A 21670-nucleotide genomic window follows, 5' to 3' on the forward strand; every position below is an offset into this window, starting at 1 on the left:
TAGGAGACCTTTTACCTCTCCTACATTGTCAAGATAGGTTATCCGGATAGCAGACTGAATATTGCCTCTACCATGGTTCTGACCATGGTGTGCCTGGCACTATCTGCATGGTGCCCAAGATATTCAGAGATACTGAGACTCTATCCAAACAGTGCCTCTCAATATCCCGGTCAGTAGTACTTATCTGGATAGCAGGTGCTGTTGGCCATGTAAGTGCTTTTGAAAGTGAACCATCTTGTTTTTACTGATGTATTTATTTATTGATAATGCTGCTAATAATCATTGCAGATTGCTTGGCGCTGTCTAGACGGTGCTGGGACAGTCCTAAGGTGGAGTACGGATGGAGCGGCAAATTATCTAGATAATGCTGGTTTTCAGCACTGTTATCTGGATAACTGTCCATATAGCTTAATGCGGAAAAAAAGCCATCGTAAATTATCTGTGTACTGGTGCTGAATTTCGCCATTGTCCAGATATTGGCCATCACTGAATATTTGGGTATATGGTTAAACACCAGACACACTGATGAGGGTGTGTAAATATTGGCCCACCTTATTCCAATATCCAGCTTATTTTCGAAACAGAAAAACGCCTATATTGCGACCCAAATCGGGAGATGGGCGTCTTTCTCCCGTGGGCGCCCAAATCGGTATAATCGAAAGCCGATTTTGGGCGTTTCCAACTGCAATCCGTCGCGGAAATGGGTAAAGTTGACAGGGGCGTGTTGGAGGCGTGGTGAAGGCGGAACTGGGGCGTGGTTATCGGCCGAGGAGAGATGGGCGTCTTTAGTTGATAATCGAAAAAAAAAGGCGTTTTTACCGTGATTTTGGGTCACTTTTTTTGGACCCTTTTTTTTCATGAACAGGTCCCAAAAAAGTGCCCCAACTGACCAGATGACCACTGGAGGGAATCGGGGATCACCTCCCCGGACTCCCCCAGTGGTCACTAACCCCCTCCCACAAAAAAAACTCCACTTTAAAAACTTTTTTTCCAGCCTCTATGCCAGCCTCAAATGCCGTACCCACCTCCATGACAGCAGAATATGTTCTATCCTCTCACAGCCTTTCCCTGGGTCAGATGTGGCTCTCGGGTGCACTACAGGGTCACATCAGCATTGCATTGTGGTGGGTGTAGGGTATTGGGCTCCGTGATTTCATTAGCTTGTGTTACAGTCTCACGATGTTGGTAGTTGGTAGGCTCTTCTCCCATGGTGCTTTTCCCCCTGCCTACTGGGTCATAGTGTGCCCTGTTGTGTTTCCTGTTGTAGTCCATGCGGTAGTGGCCATTTTTGTAAGCCAGTTTTAGTTCCCTTTCCTGTGTTAGCCACGTTACAGAACTTCCCTTGAATGTGGCTGAAAGAGGGCATTGTACAGCATTCTGCCAGCTCGGACCTACTGCTAATCTCAGTACCAGGGAGACTCGTTGCCAGTGGGGCACAACCTCTGATCTGCAGTTAACTGTGAGTAAAGGTGGTTATTCCAATAAAGGACGTTTTCAGAGAGATTAGTCTTCAGGTGTGAACTGCTGTGCCAATGTTATACAGCAGCAACAAGTCCTAGAGGCCTGCATGTATTAAGGTCCCTGGAGCACTTTTAGTGGGTACCGCAGTGCACTTCAGGCAGGTGGACCCAGGCCCATCCCCCCCTACCTGTAACACTTGTGCTGGTAAATGGGAGGCCTCCAAAACCCACTGTACCCACATGTAGGTGCCCCCTTCACCCCTAAGAGCTTTGGTAGTGTTGTACATTTGTGGGTAGTGGGTTTTGGGGGAGGGGGGTTGGGGGCTCAGCACCCATGGTAAGGGAGCTATGCATGTGGGAGTGTTGTCTGAAGTCCACCGCACTGACCTCTAGGGTGCCCAGTTGGTGTCCTGGCATGTAATGGGGGCGAGTGTACTACGAATCGTGGCCCCTCCCACGACCAAATGGCTCGGATTAGGATGTTTTTGAGCTGGGCGTTTTTAGTTTCCATTATCGCTAAAAAAAACAAACGCCCAACTCAAAAACATTCATTTTTTCGAAAATACGGTTCGGTCCGCCCCTTCACGGACCCGTTCTCGGAGATAAACGCCCATGGAGATAGGCGTTTCCGTTCGATTATGCCCCTCCACATAGCTAATAAAGTCACAGTTCTATCCAGTATGTTTTTTTCTAGAGAAAAAGGTGCTAGTACTCAAATGCCAGGCCAACCTTCAGGGGTGGGGTGATCACTGAGGGACCCACCCCACAATAGCCAGGCCCCCTGCAACCAGTCACAGAATCTATGACAAGGCAGAATTTGTGTGTAGAGCCTGAGCTCTTCCATTAAACCTTGGGGACCATGGGTCAATTTTAGCAAACAATGGAAAAGGTGCCAGTACTCAGTACCCCCAAGTACCCCCTCAAAAAAAGCCCTGGTTCTATCTAACCAATTCCAATAAGATCAATCTTAACATGATTAGCCATTTTTCCTATGCTCCTCCATAGATAGCCTATCTCATCAGTCTACCATCTCCAAAACTAAGTATCTGCAAATGCTCACCGCCAAAGCCAAAAGCTTACAAAAATACAGATCATTTTGTTCTCATCAAATACTCTTCAGCAGGCTACTCCGTAAGCTATGAAGGCACAAATGTGAGAGTGTCTAAATTTAGTTCTGAGGCTTTTTCCTCCTTTAAAATATAAGCTTTCCTTTGAGTAGTGATTTGTTTAATTTGGAGGTTTAATATTGTGGAGGGATGTTTTTGATATGACGTCTAAGTCAGGCTTTGGACGTTTTGCGTTAAACATCCAAAATCTGAATAGGAAATATGGCCATCTTTGAAATCACAAAACGTCTTTATTTCTTTTTATTTGTGAAATACAGTTTGTAACAAGGTTTTGCGCTCTGTGAGTTTATTTTTTCAGGCAAAAATGTAGACAATCAAGCCATTGGGATGTAGGAGGAGCTGTAAGATTAATTTTTAAATTTAATAGCTATAGCAGTATCTCACTTTATATTGAGAAATTACATTGGCTCCCTCTTAATGAGAGTTTAAGGCAGTTTGTTTAATTTTTCAAATTCTATATGGGTCCACTTCAGAATTATTGATTAAACTCACTTCACTTTTTATGGGACGTTCTTTGCGTTGTTGAGGTCAACTGATCTTATGCCTAACTTTTTATAAAAATGCCAGGTTCTGAAAAAATAGTTTTGGGAGTAATTCTTTTCCTTCTTATATTAGGATTGTAATCTAACTACGTTGTCTTCAGGAAGAAGCTGAAAACTGCTATTTCCTAAAACTGCCAATGATTAGTAGGACTTTTTTGTTATGTTTGTAATTTGAATTAATTCTGTATTTTAGCTACTTTGTACACCGCATCAAACCCAAAGTGGGGATACTAGTGGTCAACAAGTTAATATTTGATTTGACTTCTTGTGATGTGTTGGCTGAAATCTTGGGGCCTTGATGTAGTCAGACAGGGTTACAGATTAAATTTTACCAGATTTTCCCCAAACCATACCTCAAAGTGCAATCCTCCGAGTGGCCAAGAAACCATTTTAACAGAGGAAATCATGGTCCTTCTGCAAGTGATGGCTTATAACAGAGAAGTGCAGTGGGTTCCACACCAGGTGTTCCCTTAACCCCCCCCCCTCCCAAAAAAAAGGGAGGTCTAAGACTTATCCTGGATCTCAGGACATGCAACAAATTCATCCACCGGGGAAAAGTCAAAATGGTCAGAATGGCAATGATCTTACCTTAGTATGATGGTGGTAGGGGTGAGGGGTGGAAATGGCTTTGCATGTTAGACCTTATAGAATCTGTGCCATGTGATCATTCATTGAATCACAGATGATTTCTCAGCTATGTCGTGTATGCCAACATTACTAGTACAAAGAATTGCTCTATGGCCTGTCCTCTGCTTTCAGGGTATTCACCAAATATTTGACTGTGGTGACAGCTCACCTCAGATGCCTGAACATTCATATGTTCTGTACATAGATGATTGTCTGTCTAATCCAGGCTTGTCCAACCCAGAATCTGGTCCACCAAGTGCTTTTTTCTGGCCCTCGGAAGCTTTGCAACTCTTGTGATTCTTATAGCAGGATTCCTGCTTCCCCGCTTCAACTCAGCTCTCTGTAAGCTTGAGCCACATGGGGCCAGAAATTTGGGTTGGTCTTGTGGTTTTAAGTCTCATGAGATGAACCCAAACTTCCAGCACCACGTGGCCCAAGCTTGCAGGGATCTGTGTCGTGCTAGGGAAGCAGGAATCCCGCTATAAACTGTTTCTTCTGCAACTGAAGCCAGATGTGGATAAAGAGACTGGGTGAAGACTAGGGAGGTACCTGAGAGAGAGAGAGAGAGAGAGACCGGGTGAAGGCTGGGAAGGCGACAATGTACCATTGTAGCTTGTGACTATTTGATGAAACATCCAGTAAAATATGCTGGTGTGTGTTTTGGCCCTCCAAACATATTGTGATAAACACAGTGTCTGCCCTTACTTGAGGAGGCTGCCAGAGGGCGCTCTCCGACTGGAAACCGGGAAAATGCCCATTCTGGTCACTAGAGGGAGCTCCAGTGATCTAGCTGAGTATTGACTTGCATGGGCCAGTAGAGGGAGCTCCAGGGAGATAGCTGGGGGAGTGAGAAGAGACTTCTAGACCCAGATCTTTTTGGAACCAGAGGGGCGAGGTCTCAAGAGGTGGGGAGGTTTATTGGACACCTCATAAATAGCTTCCTCTCAGTAGAGGAGGGAGTTTTGCCCGAAGGAGAAGAGATGGGAACCTGGAGACCCTGAGACCTGGAGGAGGAGAGGGTCCTGAATTGACTGGCAGCCTGAAGACATCAGGGGGAAAGGGCAGGTACTTCCCAGACTCGGGGGGCTATGGTATTGATGGACTTGTGGTGAACTGGGTGTTAAAAGGAGGGTGGACTGTGTGTCCCAAGTACTGAGTAAACCCAGGACTGTGTGTCCCAAGTACTGAGTAAAGCAGGCTGCAAAGCCTGGGGTTAGAAGTACCCAAAATATTGAAGTTAGTCCTGAGCCCAGGTGTCTGTGTGGGGGAGGCTCAGTGTGAAGACATGTGAAGGATAAAGTATTTAAGCTGGAAGAAGTGTGCCCAAGGGGCTGGAATAAAGAGCTGCCAGAGGAATATGCGGTTGGTGAGAACTGTCTAATTTGTTTATTGAGAACCAGGTCACCCTGAGTGAGAAGGGGGATATTACAGTATAAAACATGGTCCCCGATAGAAAAAGGTTGGACAAGCCTGGTCTGATCCAAAGCTTTACCAGGTTGGGACATGCTTCTCCTTTCATAAGTGTTTTATGTGAGCATATTTTGGAGTTTTGGCAAAAAGAAAGGAGAATTCTCCTTTAACATTTAATTCTCTTATCCGTGATATCTCCTTTTCACAAACACCTGCTCAAAAGGTTGCCCTAGGGAATTAGAATTCATGGGAGAGCCATAGCTTGGATATCTCCAAAGGTATGACTGACTTTTCTACTTATTTATTTATTGGGATTCATTAACTGCCTTTATGAAGAGATTCACCCAAGGCAGTGTACAGCAGGTACAGTTTAACGTAAAAAACGTACAATTTTATTAACAGCATAACAATAGTAAAAATGATCAGATATAAACATAAATACAAGAACAGCATCAACTAATAACGAGCAAAGATGCATAAAATACTCGTCTTATAATATGTTGTCTGAAAATTCACGTAATATGAGGGCACAGATTTAACTGCTGATCTGACACCACTGCAAGATAAATACAGCTTCTGAATTAGAGAGCTGCACGAGAACGGGGTTTGCGGGAAGGGACGGAAGCAGTTCTGTGGGGTTCCCGCGGGGACGGAAGCAGTTCTACGGAGTTCCTGCTGGGACGGAAGCAGTTCCTGTGGGGCTCCCGCGGGGATGGAAGCAGTTCTGCGGGGTTCCCGTGGAAGTGGAAGCTACACCTGCACCAGCCTCTCATCTACCGAGTACCAAGTTCTTTGAGTGCTGTCTTCTCCTCCTCCTCCTCTTCCTCTTTGCTTTAATAGCACAAATGTGGAACATTTTCCATTAAGGAGGTGGTAGAGACACAAATGATGATGGAATTCAAAAAGGCGTGGGATGAACACAGAGGATCTCTAATTAGAAAATGGAAGTTATAAAAAACCTAACCTTAAATGGCTGCATGTGTGTGGATGTGTCAAGTAATGCTTAGATGGCGACTCTAGATGTGATTAACTAGGACCAATACCGGGCAGACTTGTATGGTCTGTGTCTAATATATGGAAGTCTGGTTTAGGATGGGCTGGAAAGGGCTTAGACAGCAACTTCAGTGGCTGGAACATAAGGACAGTTCTGGACAGATTTTTACGATCTGTGTCCCACAAATGAGAAGATGCATAGACTGGAGTGGGCTTCAACGACAACTCCAGCAGTTGGAACATAAGGCTAGGGCCAGATAGACTTCTATGGTCTATGTTCCAGAAACACAAAAGAAAGACCATAATCAAGACAGTATATAATAATATCACACTCATTGATTTAATCATGAATTGATAATGAGTGTGACTATTGGGCAGGCTGGATGGACCATTCAGGTCTTTATTTGCTGTCACTTACTATGTTACAATTAATCCTCTTTGCTCCCGGGCTGATGAGCAGACCTCAGCTCTGAAACAGGCATGAGCATCAGATGTCACCTGACCTACTGGCGCGTGCATGTGGTGACCTCTCAGCACACAGTGCCAGTAAATCAGAGACAAATCTTACATGTGCACACCAGAGTGTTCCAAGTTTCAGCTTCCATTCCTTCCTTGCCTACAGTGCTGTGGCTCAAATCCAGAGAGAGACTGAGGGAGCTGACCGGAATTTTCTTTTATGTACCATTAAATTCTTACGGGGATGGGTGGGGATGGGTTAAATTCTTGCGGGGACGGGTGGGGATGGGTTAAATTCTTGCGGTGATGGGTTGAGATGGGTTACATTTTTGCGGGGATGCATGGGGATGGGTAAGATTCCAGTGGGAACGGGTGGGGACGGGTAAGATTCCAGCAGGGACGGCGGGGATGGGTAAGATTTCTGTCCCCGTGCAACTCTCTATTCTGAATTTACTGGAATTATTTATTTATCTGTAGAAAAAATATGTGTTTATCTGTAACTCGTGGGCTCTGTTCTTCGAAAGCTCATGCCCCAGTAAATTGGTCAAGTGCCACCTACCTCTGTCAATTTGGTTTTCTCTATGGACACATATCCCATCTCCCCTCGTAGTTATCAAAACTATGTCAGTTTTCTTTGTTCCTTACATCTAACATAGTAACATGGTAGATGATGGCAGAAAAAGACCTGCACGGTCCACCCAGTCTGCCCAACAAGATAAACTCACATGTGCCATTTTTTGTGTATACCTTACCTTGATTTGTACCTGTCTTTTTCAGGGCACAGACCGTATAAGTCTGCCCAGCACTATCCCCACCTCCCAACCACCAGCCCTGCCTCCCACCACTGGCTAAGCTGATGTACATGATGCTCAGTGTAGCAAAACCTTTTACTTTAGAAGTAGGGCATTTCCGTATTCAGTGCTGTCAAATGATAACTTAGTTGCTGTGTTCAGAGAACACCATTTAAAGGTAAGAAACATAATTTATTGACAATTAAGTTGATCTTTGCACCTTAGCTATGCAATAATTTTATTCTTTAATAACCATTTTTAACATTTGAAGTGTAATATTTAGAATTTTTTTTCTTCATAGATTATTGATTCTGAAGAAAATTTCAGCATTCCAAGCTGTACAGGAGGAATAGCTGATGACGAGGGGGGATCTAACCTCACATTTGAATATCCCCTAGATGATGTGAATGTGGTAGATTTGCGATGGATTTGCAATCTAGTATTCAAAACTATTGAAATTTTGTACCATTTGGGGAAATGGGAAGCATTGGTACATATAGCCATTCAGTTTAATATAATTACACAGTAAGTAACATTGAGTGTATTAATAGAAGAAAACAAACATTTACATATATGTTTTTTAAAAATAAAACTATGCGAATATGGGAGATAGAGGAGGCAGAAGTTCCGAATTCAGGGGGGGGGGGGGGGGACACAGAGCCAATGGTAGAGGGCGGTTAGGGGGGAGGGGAGGTTAATACTTAAGGTTGAAATGTATATAGTTGACTATGATATACTGAACGTCACTTATAAAACTGTTCAAATTATAATGCACCACCAATACAAGTTAATAAAACAAGAGAAGAATCTACGGGAGGGGGGAGAAAGCAAATGTTAAATCAGTACATTGTTGAAATGTTAATTGTTTGCTTTATAACAGAGGGAGGGGAGGGGGGAGGGAGGGAACAAAATGAATAAAAATAGAGGACTATATAAATGTTGTAACCCAATGTGAAAATGTTTCTTTGGATTTGTCTTCAATAAAAACGTTAAACCATAAAATAAAACTATGCGGCCCTTTTACTAAGCTGCGTAAGCGTCTATGCACGCCCAACGTGCCCCAAAATGGAGTTACTGCCCGGCTACCATGTGGCTGTTGGGGTAATTTAATTTTTGGCGCTTGTCCAATAAATAATTTTTATTTTCGGACGTGCGCCAAGTGGCACTAGACATGCGTAGATCGTTACCGCCCGGTTACCGCGTGAGACTTTACCACTAGGTCAATGGCTGGCGGTAAGGTCTCAGACCCAAAATGGACGCATGCCAATTTTGATTTTGCCGCACATCCATTTTCGGCCAAAAGTTTTAAAAAAGCATTTTTTGCAGCTGCGCTAAAAAATGGATCTGCGCACGCCTAAAACACACGCTTACACTAACGCATGCCATTTTTCAGCGTACCTTAGTAAAGGGACCCATATATATCTGAATCAATAATGATGCTTTTCTTTCCCCCCCCTCCCCAGTGAGCGGTATACTGAACAAGTGACCCCTCTACTAGTACACGCACAGAGGAAGCTTATTGACCGAATATCTATGTTTGGTGGTCCTGAAAATCCTCAGCCTCATTTCACCAAGTACACGTTAAAGCATGGCGAAGAGGCAAGTTCTAGCTGATGAAACTGTTAAAAAAAAAGATGCAAAGACCATTTTAAAGTATATGGCCCCTAGTTACTAAACTATGGGGCCCTTTTACTAAAGCCACGGTAAACACTTACTGCAGGTTAAAATCCAATACTGCTTGGTACGCTCAGGTGTCCTGTAGTAGTTTTGTATTCAGTTCGCGCTGCCCACATGTGTTTGGGCCACAGAGACCTTTTAAAGTTCACTGCTCCCCTTGTCTATCCTTTGTTATCTTTAACTGTATTTTCTCAATTTGTAATTTTTCCTAATTTTGCTGTAAGCCACATTGTGCCTGCATGTGTGGGAAAATGTGGGATACAAATGAACCATAAATAAATAAATAAATATCTGAAATATAGCAGTTTATCAATAGAATGGTGTGGAGGGGCCATGGTATTTATCTGCATCATATTGGAAGTATTTCAGTGCATATGGTGAATACAGTTTCCTTTTCCTTCAGTAAAACACGTGAGTTCTAGTCCCTACGATTAACAAGCTGTATATATTCTTGTGTTTAGATCCATTGCAGAAACATAATTGGAAAACAGCTTCGTGTTTCCACTGTATACAAAAAGCGGACTGATACAGATGGGGAGCACGATGTTTATTCAGGTTTGGACAAAGATTTGCTTGTTTGTCATGCATTCAGTAGAGAATTTTCATGTTTTTTTTGCCTGTGTGCAGTAGCACTTAAATGTAGTTATGTATTCACAACTGGGGTCATTTTATAAAAGTCAACAGATTGAAATACCTGCGACCCTCACCCTTGCTCTCAAGATACAGGAAAAGCAAAAATAAAACCGAGGGAGACACAAAAAAGAGTCGTCTTATTTAGTTACAGTTGATATCTGGGTTCTTGACAATCACTATACATTCTAGTTCTTGCTATACTAGTGCGAAGTTATTTCCATGAGTAAGTCAACAAGAAAATAAAAAGTTCTTATTACTTATGTTTCTCATTTAACTTGTATATATGCTAGGAAAACTTAGCACAGAGGATATGTATGTAAAAGTGTGTTTACCACACTCGTTAGGGCCCTTTTACTTAATCATGCTAGAATCCAGCCTTAGCACATTTTAATGCAGGACTTGGTTTTCCCTGTGCTAAGGTCAGATTCTACACAGCATAATTGCAGGCTTTTTAAATATATATATATATATTTCCAGTAGCTTGCTAATAATTGGATTAGAATGTGATTCTGGTAAAAAGTTAATGCAGGATTACTTACCACGTCCTATTTAAGGGCGTTAGGTGCTGGTACAAAATAAGTACCTGGATATATGTAAACCGCTTTGAATGTAGTTGCAAAAACCTCAGAAAGGCAGTATATCAAGTCCCATTTCCCTTTCCCCCTTTCCCTTATGACATCACAATATCAGAAGTGAGCCAAGTATTGGGCAATCAAGCCATTGTGACATCACTGATGAGGTTGGCTCTTATTGGTGGAATGAGTGGAGGAGTAGCCTAGTGGTTAGTGCAGTGGACTTTGATCCTGGGGAACTGAGTTTGATTCCCACTGCAGCTCCTTGTGACTCTGGGCAAGTCACTTAACCCCTCCATTGCCCCTGGTACAAAATAAGTACCTGAATATATGTAAACCGCTTTGAATGTAGTTGCAAAAACCTCAGAAAGGCAGTATATCAAGTCCCATTTCCCTTTCCCTATTTGAGATTCTACATGGAATGTTGCTGTTGCTACTATTTGAGATTCTGGAATGTTGCTACTATTTGAAGATTCTACATGGAATGTTGCTAGTGGAGGAGTAGCCTAGTGGTTAGTGCAGCGGACTTTGATCCTGGGGAACTGAGTTTGATTCCCACTGCAACTCCTTGTGACTCTGGGCAAGTCACTTAACCCTCCATTGCCCCTGGTATAAAATAAGTACCTGAATATATGTAAACCGCTTTGAATGTAGTTGCAAAAACCTCAGAAAGGTGGTATATCACATCCCATTTCCCTTCCCATGTTAACTCCATATTTCAGAAATATCATTGGCTCCCGATCAGACAAAGAATTATTCATAAAGTTTTAACTCTTACTTTTAAAGCTTTCCAGATAGGTCTTTCATTCTTACCATTCCATATTCACCTATGCATTTACTTAGTTCCTTAACTGACTATCGTTTGATGCTTCCCAACCCTAAACAAGCTGTGCTTGAATCTACTAGACAGGGTTCATTTTATTTTGTTCCCCCTTTTCACTGGAACTCCTTACCAGAGAATGACACAGGGACAGCATTTGTCCCCGTCCCCACCCCATCCCCGTGGGCTCTGTCCTCATCTGCATAAGCCTCAAACAGTTATGATTTTATATTTAAATCTTTATTTATTAAAGTATAAAAAGGAATATGCTGTGCAACTGTTGTTTATAAATCACAAACAGAAAGCAATAATAAAAACAAGCAACTTGTCTTCTCAGAAGATGTGCTGGTAGCAGGAATGTACGGGATCCCCCGTGCAAATTTTGCTAATTGTGGCCAGCATGTTTGTTTTTTCCCCCCAAAAAATCAAAATATCGTCATCTGTATCACTCAAACATAAATAATAGTCCAGTTCATTAACAGGGTTCAAAGTAGAAAATGACACGGGGACAAAGTTTGTCCCTGCCCCATCCCTATCCCCATGTCATTCTGCACTCCTTACTCCGTGAAATTTGAGCCGAGTCTTCATTTAAAAAATTTAAAACCTGCCATAAAAGTTGACTTTTCTGTCAAGCATTTAATGCTACCTAGGATGTTTTGCTGCTATATTTTCAACTTTCAGCTTTTCTCTCCCTTAATTTTTCCCTTCTTCGTTTTTTTTTGTTACATATGTACCCCGCACTTTCCCACTCATGGCAGGCTCAATGCGGCTTACATGGGGCAATGGAGGGTTAAGTGACTTGCCCAGAGTCACAAGGAGCTGCCTGTGTCTGAAGTGGGAATTGAACTCAGTTCCTCAGGACCAAAGTCCACCACCCTAACCACTAGGCCACTCCTCCACTGTTGCTACTATTTGAGATTCTACATGGAATGTTGCTATTCCACTAGAAGTCGGCCCCTGCAGATCACCAATGTGGCCATGCAGGCTTCTGCTTCTGTGAGTCTGACGTCCTGCACTTACGTACGTGCAGGACGTCAAACTCACAGAAACAGAACCCTGCACAGCCTTCTACATGGACTGTTGCTAGTGGAATAGCAACATTCCATGTAGAATCTCCAATAGTATCTATTTTATTTTTGTTACATTTGTACCCCGCGCTATCCCACTCATGGCAGGCTCAATGCGGCTTACATGGGGCAATGGAGGGTTAAATGACTTGCCCAGAGTCACAAGGAGCTGCCTGTGCCTGAAGTGGGAATCAAACTCAGTTCCTCAGGACCAAAGTCCACCACCCTAACCATTAGGCCACTCCTCCACTCTTCTTAATTCTTCCTACTGTTATATTCTAGCCTTTAATCTGAATGAATGCATATTCTTTCATCTCAAAATTATTGGCGTTTTTTTCTTCTTTCCTCATTTTTAATTTTTATTGTACACTGCCTAAGGCGGTATATCAAGTTTACCTAAATAAATACATAAAAATAGTGTATGCTAATGCAATGCGCTAGCTGGATGTCATTTCCCCACCCATTCCCCACACATGACATTTATTTATTAGCATTTATTTACTGCCTTTTTGAAAGAATTCACTGAAGGCGGTGAATCAAACATAAGCAATAGACAATTACAGCAGTAAAAATATTCAAATAACAACACAAAGTATAGCATGGAGGGGCATAATGGAATGCAAATGCCTATCTCCATGGGCGTTTATCTCCGAGAACAGGTCCGTGAAGGGGCGGACCGAATCGTATTTTCGAAAAAATGGATGTTTTTGAGCTGGGCGTTTGGTTTTTTTTTTAGCGATAATGGAAACTAAAAACGCCCAGCTCAAAAACGTCCTAATCCGAGCCATTTGGTCGTGGGAGGGGCCAGGATTTGTAGTACACTGGCCCCCCTGATATGCCAGGACACCAACTGGGCACCCTAGGTCAGTGCGATGGACTTCAGAAAAAGCTCCCACATGCATAGCTCCCTTACCACGGGTGCTGAGCTCCCAACTCACCTCCCCCAAAACCCACTACCCACAAATGTACAACACTACCATAGCTCTTAGGGGTGAAGGGGGCACCTACATGTGGGTACAGTGGGTTTTGGAGGCCTCCCATTTACCAACACAAGTGTTACAGGTAGGGGGGGGGATGGGCCTGGGTCCGCCTGGCTGAAGTGCACTGCGGTACCCACTAAAAGTGCTCCAGGGACCTGCATACACGCAGGCCTCTAGGACTTGTTGCTGCTATATAACATTGGCACAGCAGTTGACACCTGAAGACTAATCTCTCCGAAAACGTCCTTTATTGGAATAACCGCATTTACTCACAGTTAACTGCAGAGGTTGTGCCCCACTGGCAATAAGTCTCCCTGGTACTGAGATTAGCAGTAGGTCAGAGCTGGCAGAATGCTGTACAATGCCCTCTTTCAGCCACATTCAAGGTAAGAACTAAGTTGTCTAACGTGGCTAACACAGGAAAGGGAACTAAAACTGGCTTACATTTTTTGTTATTTTTTTGGACGGAATCACTTAAACATGCTGTATAATATGTTCAATTAAAAAAAAATCTCTCTTTTTTTTCAGATGTATGGAGAGCAAAAGCTCTAGTCTCTGTGCCCCTGAATGTGATGGATACACTAAAATGTTTTAGAGAGAGCCTAGAAAAATCAAAGTATCACAGCAGAGCGCTCAGGCACAGCCGGAAACTCTACGCCTTATTTCTGGCTCATACACAAGGTATAGTAGCTTTTAGAGTGTCACTGCAGGGTAGTGGTGCTAATAAGATTGATCTTTGTAAGAATCCCTTAGAGCTGCAGTGTCAGATCGTTAAACATGGACCAAATTACTTTTTTTTATAATGGATCCTACTGTGGTTCAAAGCCTTAAGGAAAATTAATTGAACTGTTAATTCAAAATAAGACTGAAACAAGTATTATGAATAATATCAATAACAATAATAATTTGGCTTCATATACATTTTACTTTCAAATAAGGGGGAAAGAGGATGGCCACCGATCAAGTAAAACCAGGCGGGTAGAAGTGAGCAGTCTGGGTAGACCAAGTAGTGCTTTTCTGTCCTTATCTTTTGTGTTTCTCTCTGAAAGAAATGTTTGGAGGATTCGTTTATTATTGTATGAATTTAAACATGTTTTAAAATACGAAGGCACATGCTTCAGGTATACGTGTTCTTTACGAATAAACTTATGATGAATTAAGAGGGCAATTTTCAAAGCTTTTTCTGTGGGTAACCTTCCAGAAAATTGTTACACTTCCTCCTTAATTGTGGGTAAAAGTGCCCGTGTCAGTCGCAATATGTGACTGGATTTCTGTATCCTATGTGCATATAAATGCAGAGGAAAAGAGCTTTTACATGCTTAAGCATCTTAAGTGCTATTCTATAAGGATGTGTGTGAGTGTTATAGAATGCATATTACAGGGGGAGGATGTACATGTGGGAAGAGCATGGGCGGGACATGCATCTGCCATTACACCAGGTCAAGGGCGGACTGACCATTCGGGCAACCAGTGCAGTTAGGGGCCCAATACCTCTTGGTGTCACGTCTAACATCTCTCTCCCCAGATCCAGCACTCTCCCCCTCTCACCCCGCCTCCATCCCCGGGTCTGGCACCCCCCTTCTCTCATCCCTCCCCCGCTTTTCCTCAAAAGTTCCTTTCTGTGTACAGGGCCCTGGGTGTTTGCTGCTGACCAGAACCTTCTCTCTGCCACGCCCTGCCCCTCTCTGACGTAACTTTCTGCTTCCGCAAGGGTGGGCCGCAACAGAGAGGTTCCAGTCAGCAGCAGACAGTCCGGGCCCTGTACAGAGAAAGGGATATTTGAGGTAAACGGGGAGGGGGGTTAGAGGGGGGCGTGCTGAACCTGGGGACGGAGTGGGGGGAGAGATATGGAACCCAGTGGCAGGGGAGGGGGCCCAGGACCCTCATTGCCAGGGGGCCCGGATCCCTGTCAGTCCACCCCTTTATCAGATCTATGGCTGGTGGAACTGCAGGTGCATATATTTTAGGTTCTCTGTTGCTGACTATGGTATCTGGGTTCCCAGATGCTACTACTACTACTACTATAAATCATTTCTATAGCGCTACCAGTTGTACGCAGCGCTTTACAATTAAACATGAAGAAAAGACAGTCCCTGCTCAGAAGAGCTTACAATCTAAATCTGGACAGACAGATGCTGTTACAGAATGGGCACTCCCTGTGCAGGATCAGCATGCTTAAAAGGAGGCACCTTTTTATAGAATTGTCATCAATGAGGCTAATTTTATAAAATAGGTACCCAGCACCAGGCTCAGTATCACACATATGCTCTCGCCCAAATTTATACCTGCTCCGAAGAGGTTGTAGATTTCTATATGTATTCTATGCATGGATATGGGTATATTATAAAATACACAAATCCATCGCAGCTCCGCCTCTTCTTTCCATGTGTATTTCCCCATGGAAATTTCTAGAAGTTCTCTTTCACATGCAAAACGTTTTGCAGACAGAAAATGCTTTTTTTTAAATTACTGTATTGCTGTCAAAATAAATAAATAAAATTATTAATGTTAATAAAAGTTTTTCTTTTGGTGGCTTGCATTGAAATTAAATCAACAGAGCTTTGCGTTCTGCCATCATATGTAACATTATGGGGTTTGAGACTCTTGGTTAACAATTGGCCATCTTTCAGCCCAAATTTCATTGCACAGTTTTAAATGTTAGAATCATGGGATATCAGAAAATTCTAGAAATATTCATGAAACTTAAAATGTTGCTGTACTGTGCAGTTAATGAGCTCTCAAAAATAAATTCATTTCGTTATAGGCCACGACACCTTAGAAAGAAAGCCCACATCTGGAAAGGTGGGATTTCGAGCCAACATCGCAAAGACACAGGTTCCAGTTCCTCCTGATCTCTTGAAAGAAGATTTTGCTTCTCTTACTATGGTTCAAAGCAGTGCAATGCTCCCTTCACAACTTTCTGTCGTTATTTCTTCCTACGACAAAACGATCGGTAAGACACTCGCTCACATTTTCTTCACTCTTAGTAATGCAATGGAACTGAAAATAAATCCTACATCACCTTGAGCTACTACTGAAAAAGGTGTGAGTAAAATCTAAATAAATAATAATAACTGCTGGTTTAACCCCAGCTCTACCTACGGATCGCCCTGGCATTAACTGGACAGTACTGTGACATATTCGGCAACGGTTACCTACACAGTACAACTGAATATGTCACAGCACTCGGGGCCGGTCTTAGCAATTGCGGGGCCCTATGCAAGCAGTGGTGTAGCTATGTGGGGCCACGGGGGCTTGGACCCCCCCAATTTCGCTCTGGGTCCCTAATTGGCTGGTGGGGGTCCCCAACCTCCGCCAGCTGAAGACTTCATCCAGCGCTGGTCTGTGGCAGTGCCCCCATATTGCCTGCCCTGCTTTCTCTTTCCCTCACGTCCGGCACGCTCCCTCGTGCCAGACATGAGGGGAAGATAGAACAGGGCAGGCAATGCGCCGGAGACCAAAATGTGCCCTCCCACCTTGGGCTCTGGCCCCCTCCCACATCAAGGTCTGGCTATGCCCCTGTTGTGCAGACCAGTTCAGTGGGACCCCCTGCCCGCTCCCTTCACCACCACCATAAGCCATCATTTATCAGAGTTTAAAAGGAGGTTTCTAGCTCTCGGAACCCCACCTCACCCCATTCCTTGATGTGCATCCACCACGTTTCAGTAGAAAGCAGCGGACAGCAGCAGCGATTTTCATATCCTGTCAGCTGCAAAGCCCAGAGCCTCCTCGCTGCTACATACCACCCTTGCAGAAGCAGGAAGTGACATCAAAAGGGGGTGGGACGCAGCAGCAAGGAGGCTCTGGGCTCGGCAGCTGATGGGATATGAAAATCGCTGCCCCTGCCTGATGCTCTCTACTGAAATGTAGATGCACATTAAGGTACGGAGCAGGGAGGTGTTCTGAGACAGGAGGACTGACGTGCCAGAGATGCGGGGCCCCTAGCAGCGCGGGGCCCTGTGCGACCGCCCCTGTCGCCCCTGCCTAAGACCGGCCCTGAGAGCACTGTCCAGTTAATACCAGGGCAGTCTATAGGTAGAGGTTGAGGTTAAACCAGCAGTTATGTAGACAGCAGTGATATTTATGATCTGGAAATTGGAAAGTGAAGTGAGATGATTAAATTTGCAGATGACAGAAAACTATTGAAGGTTGTTAAAACACATGTGGACTGTGAAGGAAATTAGAAGACTGCACATCTGAGAGGCAGATGAAATTTAATGTGGTCAAATGCAAAGTGATAGACATTGGGAAGAATAATCCAAATCATACTTACCTGATGCTAGGGTCCACCTTGGGGGTCGGCACCCAAGAAAAAGATCTAGGTGTCACTGAGGACAATACGCTGAAATCTGCCCAGCTTGTGGTGGCGGTCAAAAAAGCTAACAGGATGCTAGGAATTATTAGAAAGGGATGGTAAATAAGATCAAAAATACTATAATGCCTCTGTATCGCTCCATGGTGCGACCTCACCTTGAGTATTGTGTTCAGTTCTGGTCAACATATCTCAAAAAAGATATAGCAGAATTAGAAAAGGTTCAAAGAAGAGCAAGTAAAATGATAAAGGGGATGGAACTCTTCTCATATGAGAAAAAGATAGAGGTTTGGGCTCTACAGCTTGGAAAAGAGACACATGAAGGGAGATATGATTGAGGTCTACTAAATCCTGAGTGGTACAGAACGAGTAGAAGTGAATTGATTTTTTTTACTCTTTCAAAATGTACAAAGACTAGGGGACACTCAATGAAGTTACATAGAAATACTTTAAAAACAAATAGGAGGAAATGTTTTTTTCACTCAACGAATAGTTGGGTGCTGGAACTCGTTGCCAGAGGATGTAGTAACAGCTGTTAGAGTAAATGGATTTGAAAATGGTAGGGACATGTTCATGGAGGAAATGTCCATAGGTTGCTTTTGAGATAGACATGGGGAAGCCACTGCTTGCCCTGGGTTTGGCAGCATGGAATGTTGCTACTCTTTGAGGTTCTACATGGAATGTTGCTACTCTTTGAGGTTCTACATGGAATGTTGCTACTCTTTGAAGTTCTACATGGAATGTTACTACTCTTTGAGGTTCTACATGGAATGTTGCTACTATTCGGGTTTTTGCCAGGTACTTGTGACCTGGAATGGCCACTGTTGAAAACAGGATACTGGTCTAGATGGACCATTGGTCTGCCCCAGTGTGTCTATTCTTAAATTCATATTGCCAGTACATGCATAGCTAACTGGACAGAGGGGACCACACAAAAAGTAGTCCATTTTTGTCCAGTTAGCTATCTGGGTGCTGGTACTGAATATTGGCCAGCACTGGGTCTGCGGCTGATCCAGATATTCAGTGCCAGTGGCCATATGTGGCTAGACATTGAATATACAGGTCAGAATCAGCCCATGGTGATCAGCAATTTAAAAAAAAAAAAAAAGCATTGACCACTGTGGGCTGGATGTTGCTCCGTTAGACTTTAGCAAAATTAGATATTTATTTTCATTTATTCTGCACTTAATTGCTTTTATGTTGTAAACACATCATTGTCTGACAGAAACACTCAAGGTAGTGGTGGTTTATTTATTTATTTATTGCATTTGTATCCCACATTATCCCAACTTTTTTGCGGGCTCAATGTGGCTTACAGTTCATCGTGGATATGGGAAATAGAGGGGAACATACATTTATTATTAACAGAGAGTTTTGGATTAAATGATAGTAATAAAGCAAAAGATAGTATAAAGCATTTCTGGATAAGTCAGAGGTTACACAGTTACATGTGTTGCTCTTTGTTGTATATCTTGTCGAAGAGATAGGTTTTCAATAGTTTACGGAAGTTTGCCAGTTCATAGACATTTCTCAAGTTGCGTGGCAACGCGTTCCAGAGCTGCGTGCTCATATAGGAGAAGGTAGATGCGTGCATTAATTTGTATTTTAGGCCTTTGCAATTTGGTGGATGAAGGGTGAGGAAAGTGCGAGAAGATTTGCTTCCCTCTGTTGGGGTTAAGGGGCTTATTTTAGAAGTGCAATTTGCATTTTAGATTGCATAAACTGGCATTTAGGTGTTTATATTGCATAAACTCCTAAATCCCGATTTTATGATGTTGAGATGTGGAGGGGCATAATCAAACGGGGCGCCCAAGTTTTCCTGATGGCGTCCTCGCAGGACGTCCCCGCGAAGGGGCGGGGGAAACCCGTATTATCGAAACAAGATGGGCAGCCATCTTTTGTTTTGATAATATGGTCGGGGACGCTCAAATGTCAACATTTAGGTCGACCTTAGAGATGGTTGTCCCTAGAGATGGTCATCCCCAATTTTCGGCGATAATGGAAACCGAAGACGCCCATCTCAGAAACGACCAAATCCAAGCCATTTGGTCGTGGGAGGAATCAGCATTTGTAGTGTACTGGTCCCCCTGACGTGCCAGGACACCAACCGGACACCCTAGGGGGCACTGCAGTGGACTTCATAAATTGCTCCCAGGTGCATAGCTCTCTTACCTTGGGTGCTGAGCCCCCCAACCCCCCCTCCAAATCCACTACACACAACTGTACACCACTACCATAGCCCTTAGGGGTGAAGGGGGGCACCGAGATGTGGGTACAGTGGGTTTGTGCGGGTTTTGGAGGGCTCACATTTACCACCACAAGTTTAACAGGTAGGGGGTGATGGGCCTGGGTCCGCCTGCCTGAAGTGCACTGCACCCACTAAAACTGCCCCAGGGACCTGCATACTGCTGTCATGGAGCTGGGTATGATATTTGAGGCTGGCATAGAGGCTGGAAAAAATATTAAAAAATTTTTTTTTTAGGATGGGAAGGGGTTAGTGACCACTGGGGGAGTAGGGGGAGGTCATCCCCGATTCCCTCCAGTGGTCATCTGGTCATTTAGGGCACATTTTTGTGGCTTGGTCATAAAAAAAGGACCTCCAGATTTTGTGTTTGTTGGTGGTGGTGGTGGTGGTGGGGGCTTAGGTTTGACATTCCGGGAGAAAATCCCAGACCTGTCAAACCTCTTTTGTTGTTTGACAGATCCAGGCTTTTGACAGCTCGGACCTGTTAATCAACTTCTGTGGGAGGATTGTGCCTTGGTCGCATGCCCAGGCACAATCCTCCCGCAGAAGTACCCCTATGATCAGAGCTAATAGCGCACATAAATTTGCACGTTATTAGCTTTGATCATAGGGGTGTTATAGCGCCACGCTGTTCAGGCGCTATTTTTAGAGCGCTGTTTGGAGCAGCGCGGGGCTTCTGATCATCCGCCCATCATTGAGGGAGTGTTTCTAGGGATGCCTGTTACTATGTCACTCGCTCCCTCACATGGACCTGTTTGAGAGCAAGGATCAAACTTTTACAGTTATGGTCAAGAAGAATATGACTCTATAGAGTAATAATTTATTCTAGTAAAAGAAATTATTTCAGAGGGGAACAAACATGAGTTTTAAAATCCGTATTTTAGCAGATTAATGTTCTTATTAAAATTATTTCAAAATTGCTGTAGTTCATATTGTAGAATAAACTGATGATTTGAAAACCTAAATATACCACCATAAAGCAAGTATTTCATTTAAATTTTCTTAGACTGTTGTACCCAGAATTCCCAATTCAGGCACAGGCAGCTCCTTGTGACTCTGGGCAAGTCACTTAACCCTCCATTGCCCCATGTAAGCCGCATTGAGCCTGCCATGAGTGGGAAAGCGCAGGGTACAAATGTAACAAAAATAAAATAGATACTATTGGAGATTCTACATGGAATGTTGCTACTATTGGAGATTCTACATGGAATGTTGCTACTATTGGAGATTCTACATGGAATGTTGCTATTCAACTAGCAGCATTCCATGTAGAAGGCTGCGCAGGCTTCTGTTTCTGTGAGTCTGACGTCCTCAGGCAGCTCCTTGTGACTCTGGGCAAGTCACTTAACCCTCCATTGCCCCATGTAAGCCGCATTGAGCCTGCCATGAGTGGGAAAGCGCGGGGTACAAATGTAACAAAAATAAAATAATTGTAGAAGAACATTTCATAGACTATTATTGGATTTATAATGATTTGAAGCCAGAATGTTTCTCTCTCTCTCTTTTTTCTTTTTTAAACTTTGGTGGAAAACAGAAGTTCTTCATGCCAGCAAAAAACAAGGACTTAAAGCTCAGGCACTCCATGAACTTGGCAATCTTCACCTGTATGCCAGACATAAAAGGTATCTTTTTCATTAACTTAACAGAGGATTCTGTTTCACACAAATAGCAACGTTTGTCATAGTCTGCCAGTTTGCAATTAGTTACATTAAATTATTACAAGACTAACCCTCATGGGCTGTGGGGCCCCTCTTAAATGATTGTGGTGTAGTTCCCCTTGGCCGCCTGGGGGGGGGGGGGAGCCGGGGGCAAGATTCCCCTGGGCCCAGCCTCCAAGGCCGACCAGGCACCGGGGTCTCTCTTTCTCCTGCTGGGACCCATGTGATCACGTCATGACAGGATCAGGAGAGAGAAAAGTCCGGCGCCGGGCTGAGGAGGAGCAGACATTGGACTTCAGG

General features: G+C 43.7%; 1 protein-coding gene across 1 annotated transcript in view; it reads left to right on the forward strand.

Annotated features, from left to right (window-relative positions):
- CFAP54 (cilia and flagella associated protein 54) overlaps positions 1-21670 on the forward strand; it is a 276413-nt gene that overhangs the window by 136550 nt on the left and 118193 nt on the right. Inside the window, 6 exon segments of the mRNA XM_030214871.1 lie at positions 7708-7931; positions 8870-9005; positions 9545-9638; positions 13684-13872; positions 15935-16108; positions 21247-21334. Coding sequence (XP_030070731.1) covers positions 7708-7931; positions 8870-9005; positions 9545-9638; positions 13684-13872; positions 15935-16108; positions 21247-21334 — 905 coding nt within the window.

Source organism: Microcaecilia unicolor, chromosome 9 (genome assembly GCF_901765095.1).
Source record: "Microcaecilia unicolor chromosome 9, aMicUni1.1, whole genome shotgun sequence".
In the NCBI taxonomy this organism is placed as follows: domain Eukaryota; kingdom Metazoa; phylum Chordata; class Amphibia; order Gymnophiona; family Siphonopidae; genus Microcaecilia; species Microcaecilia unicolor.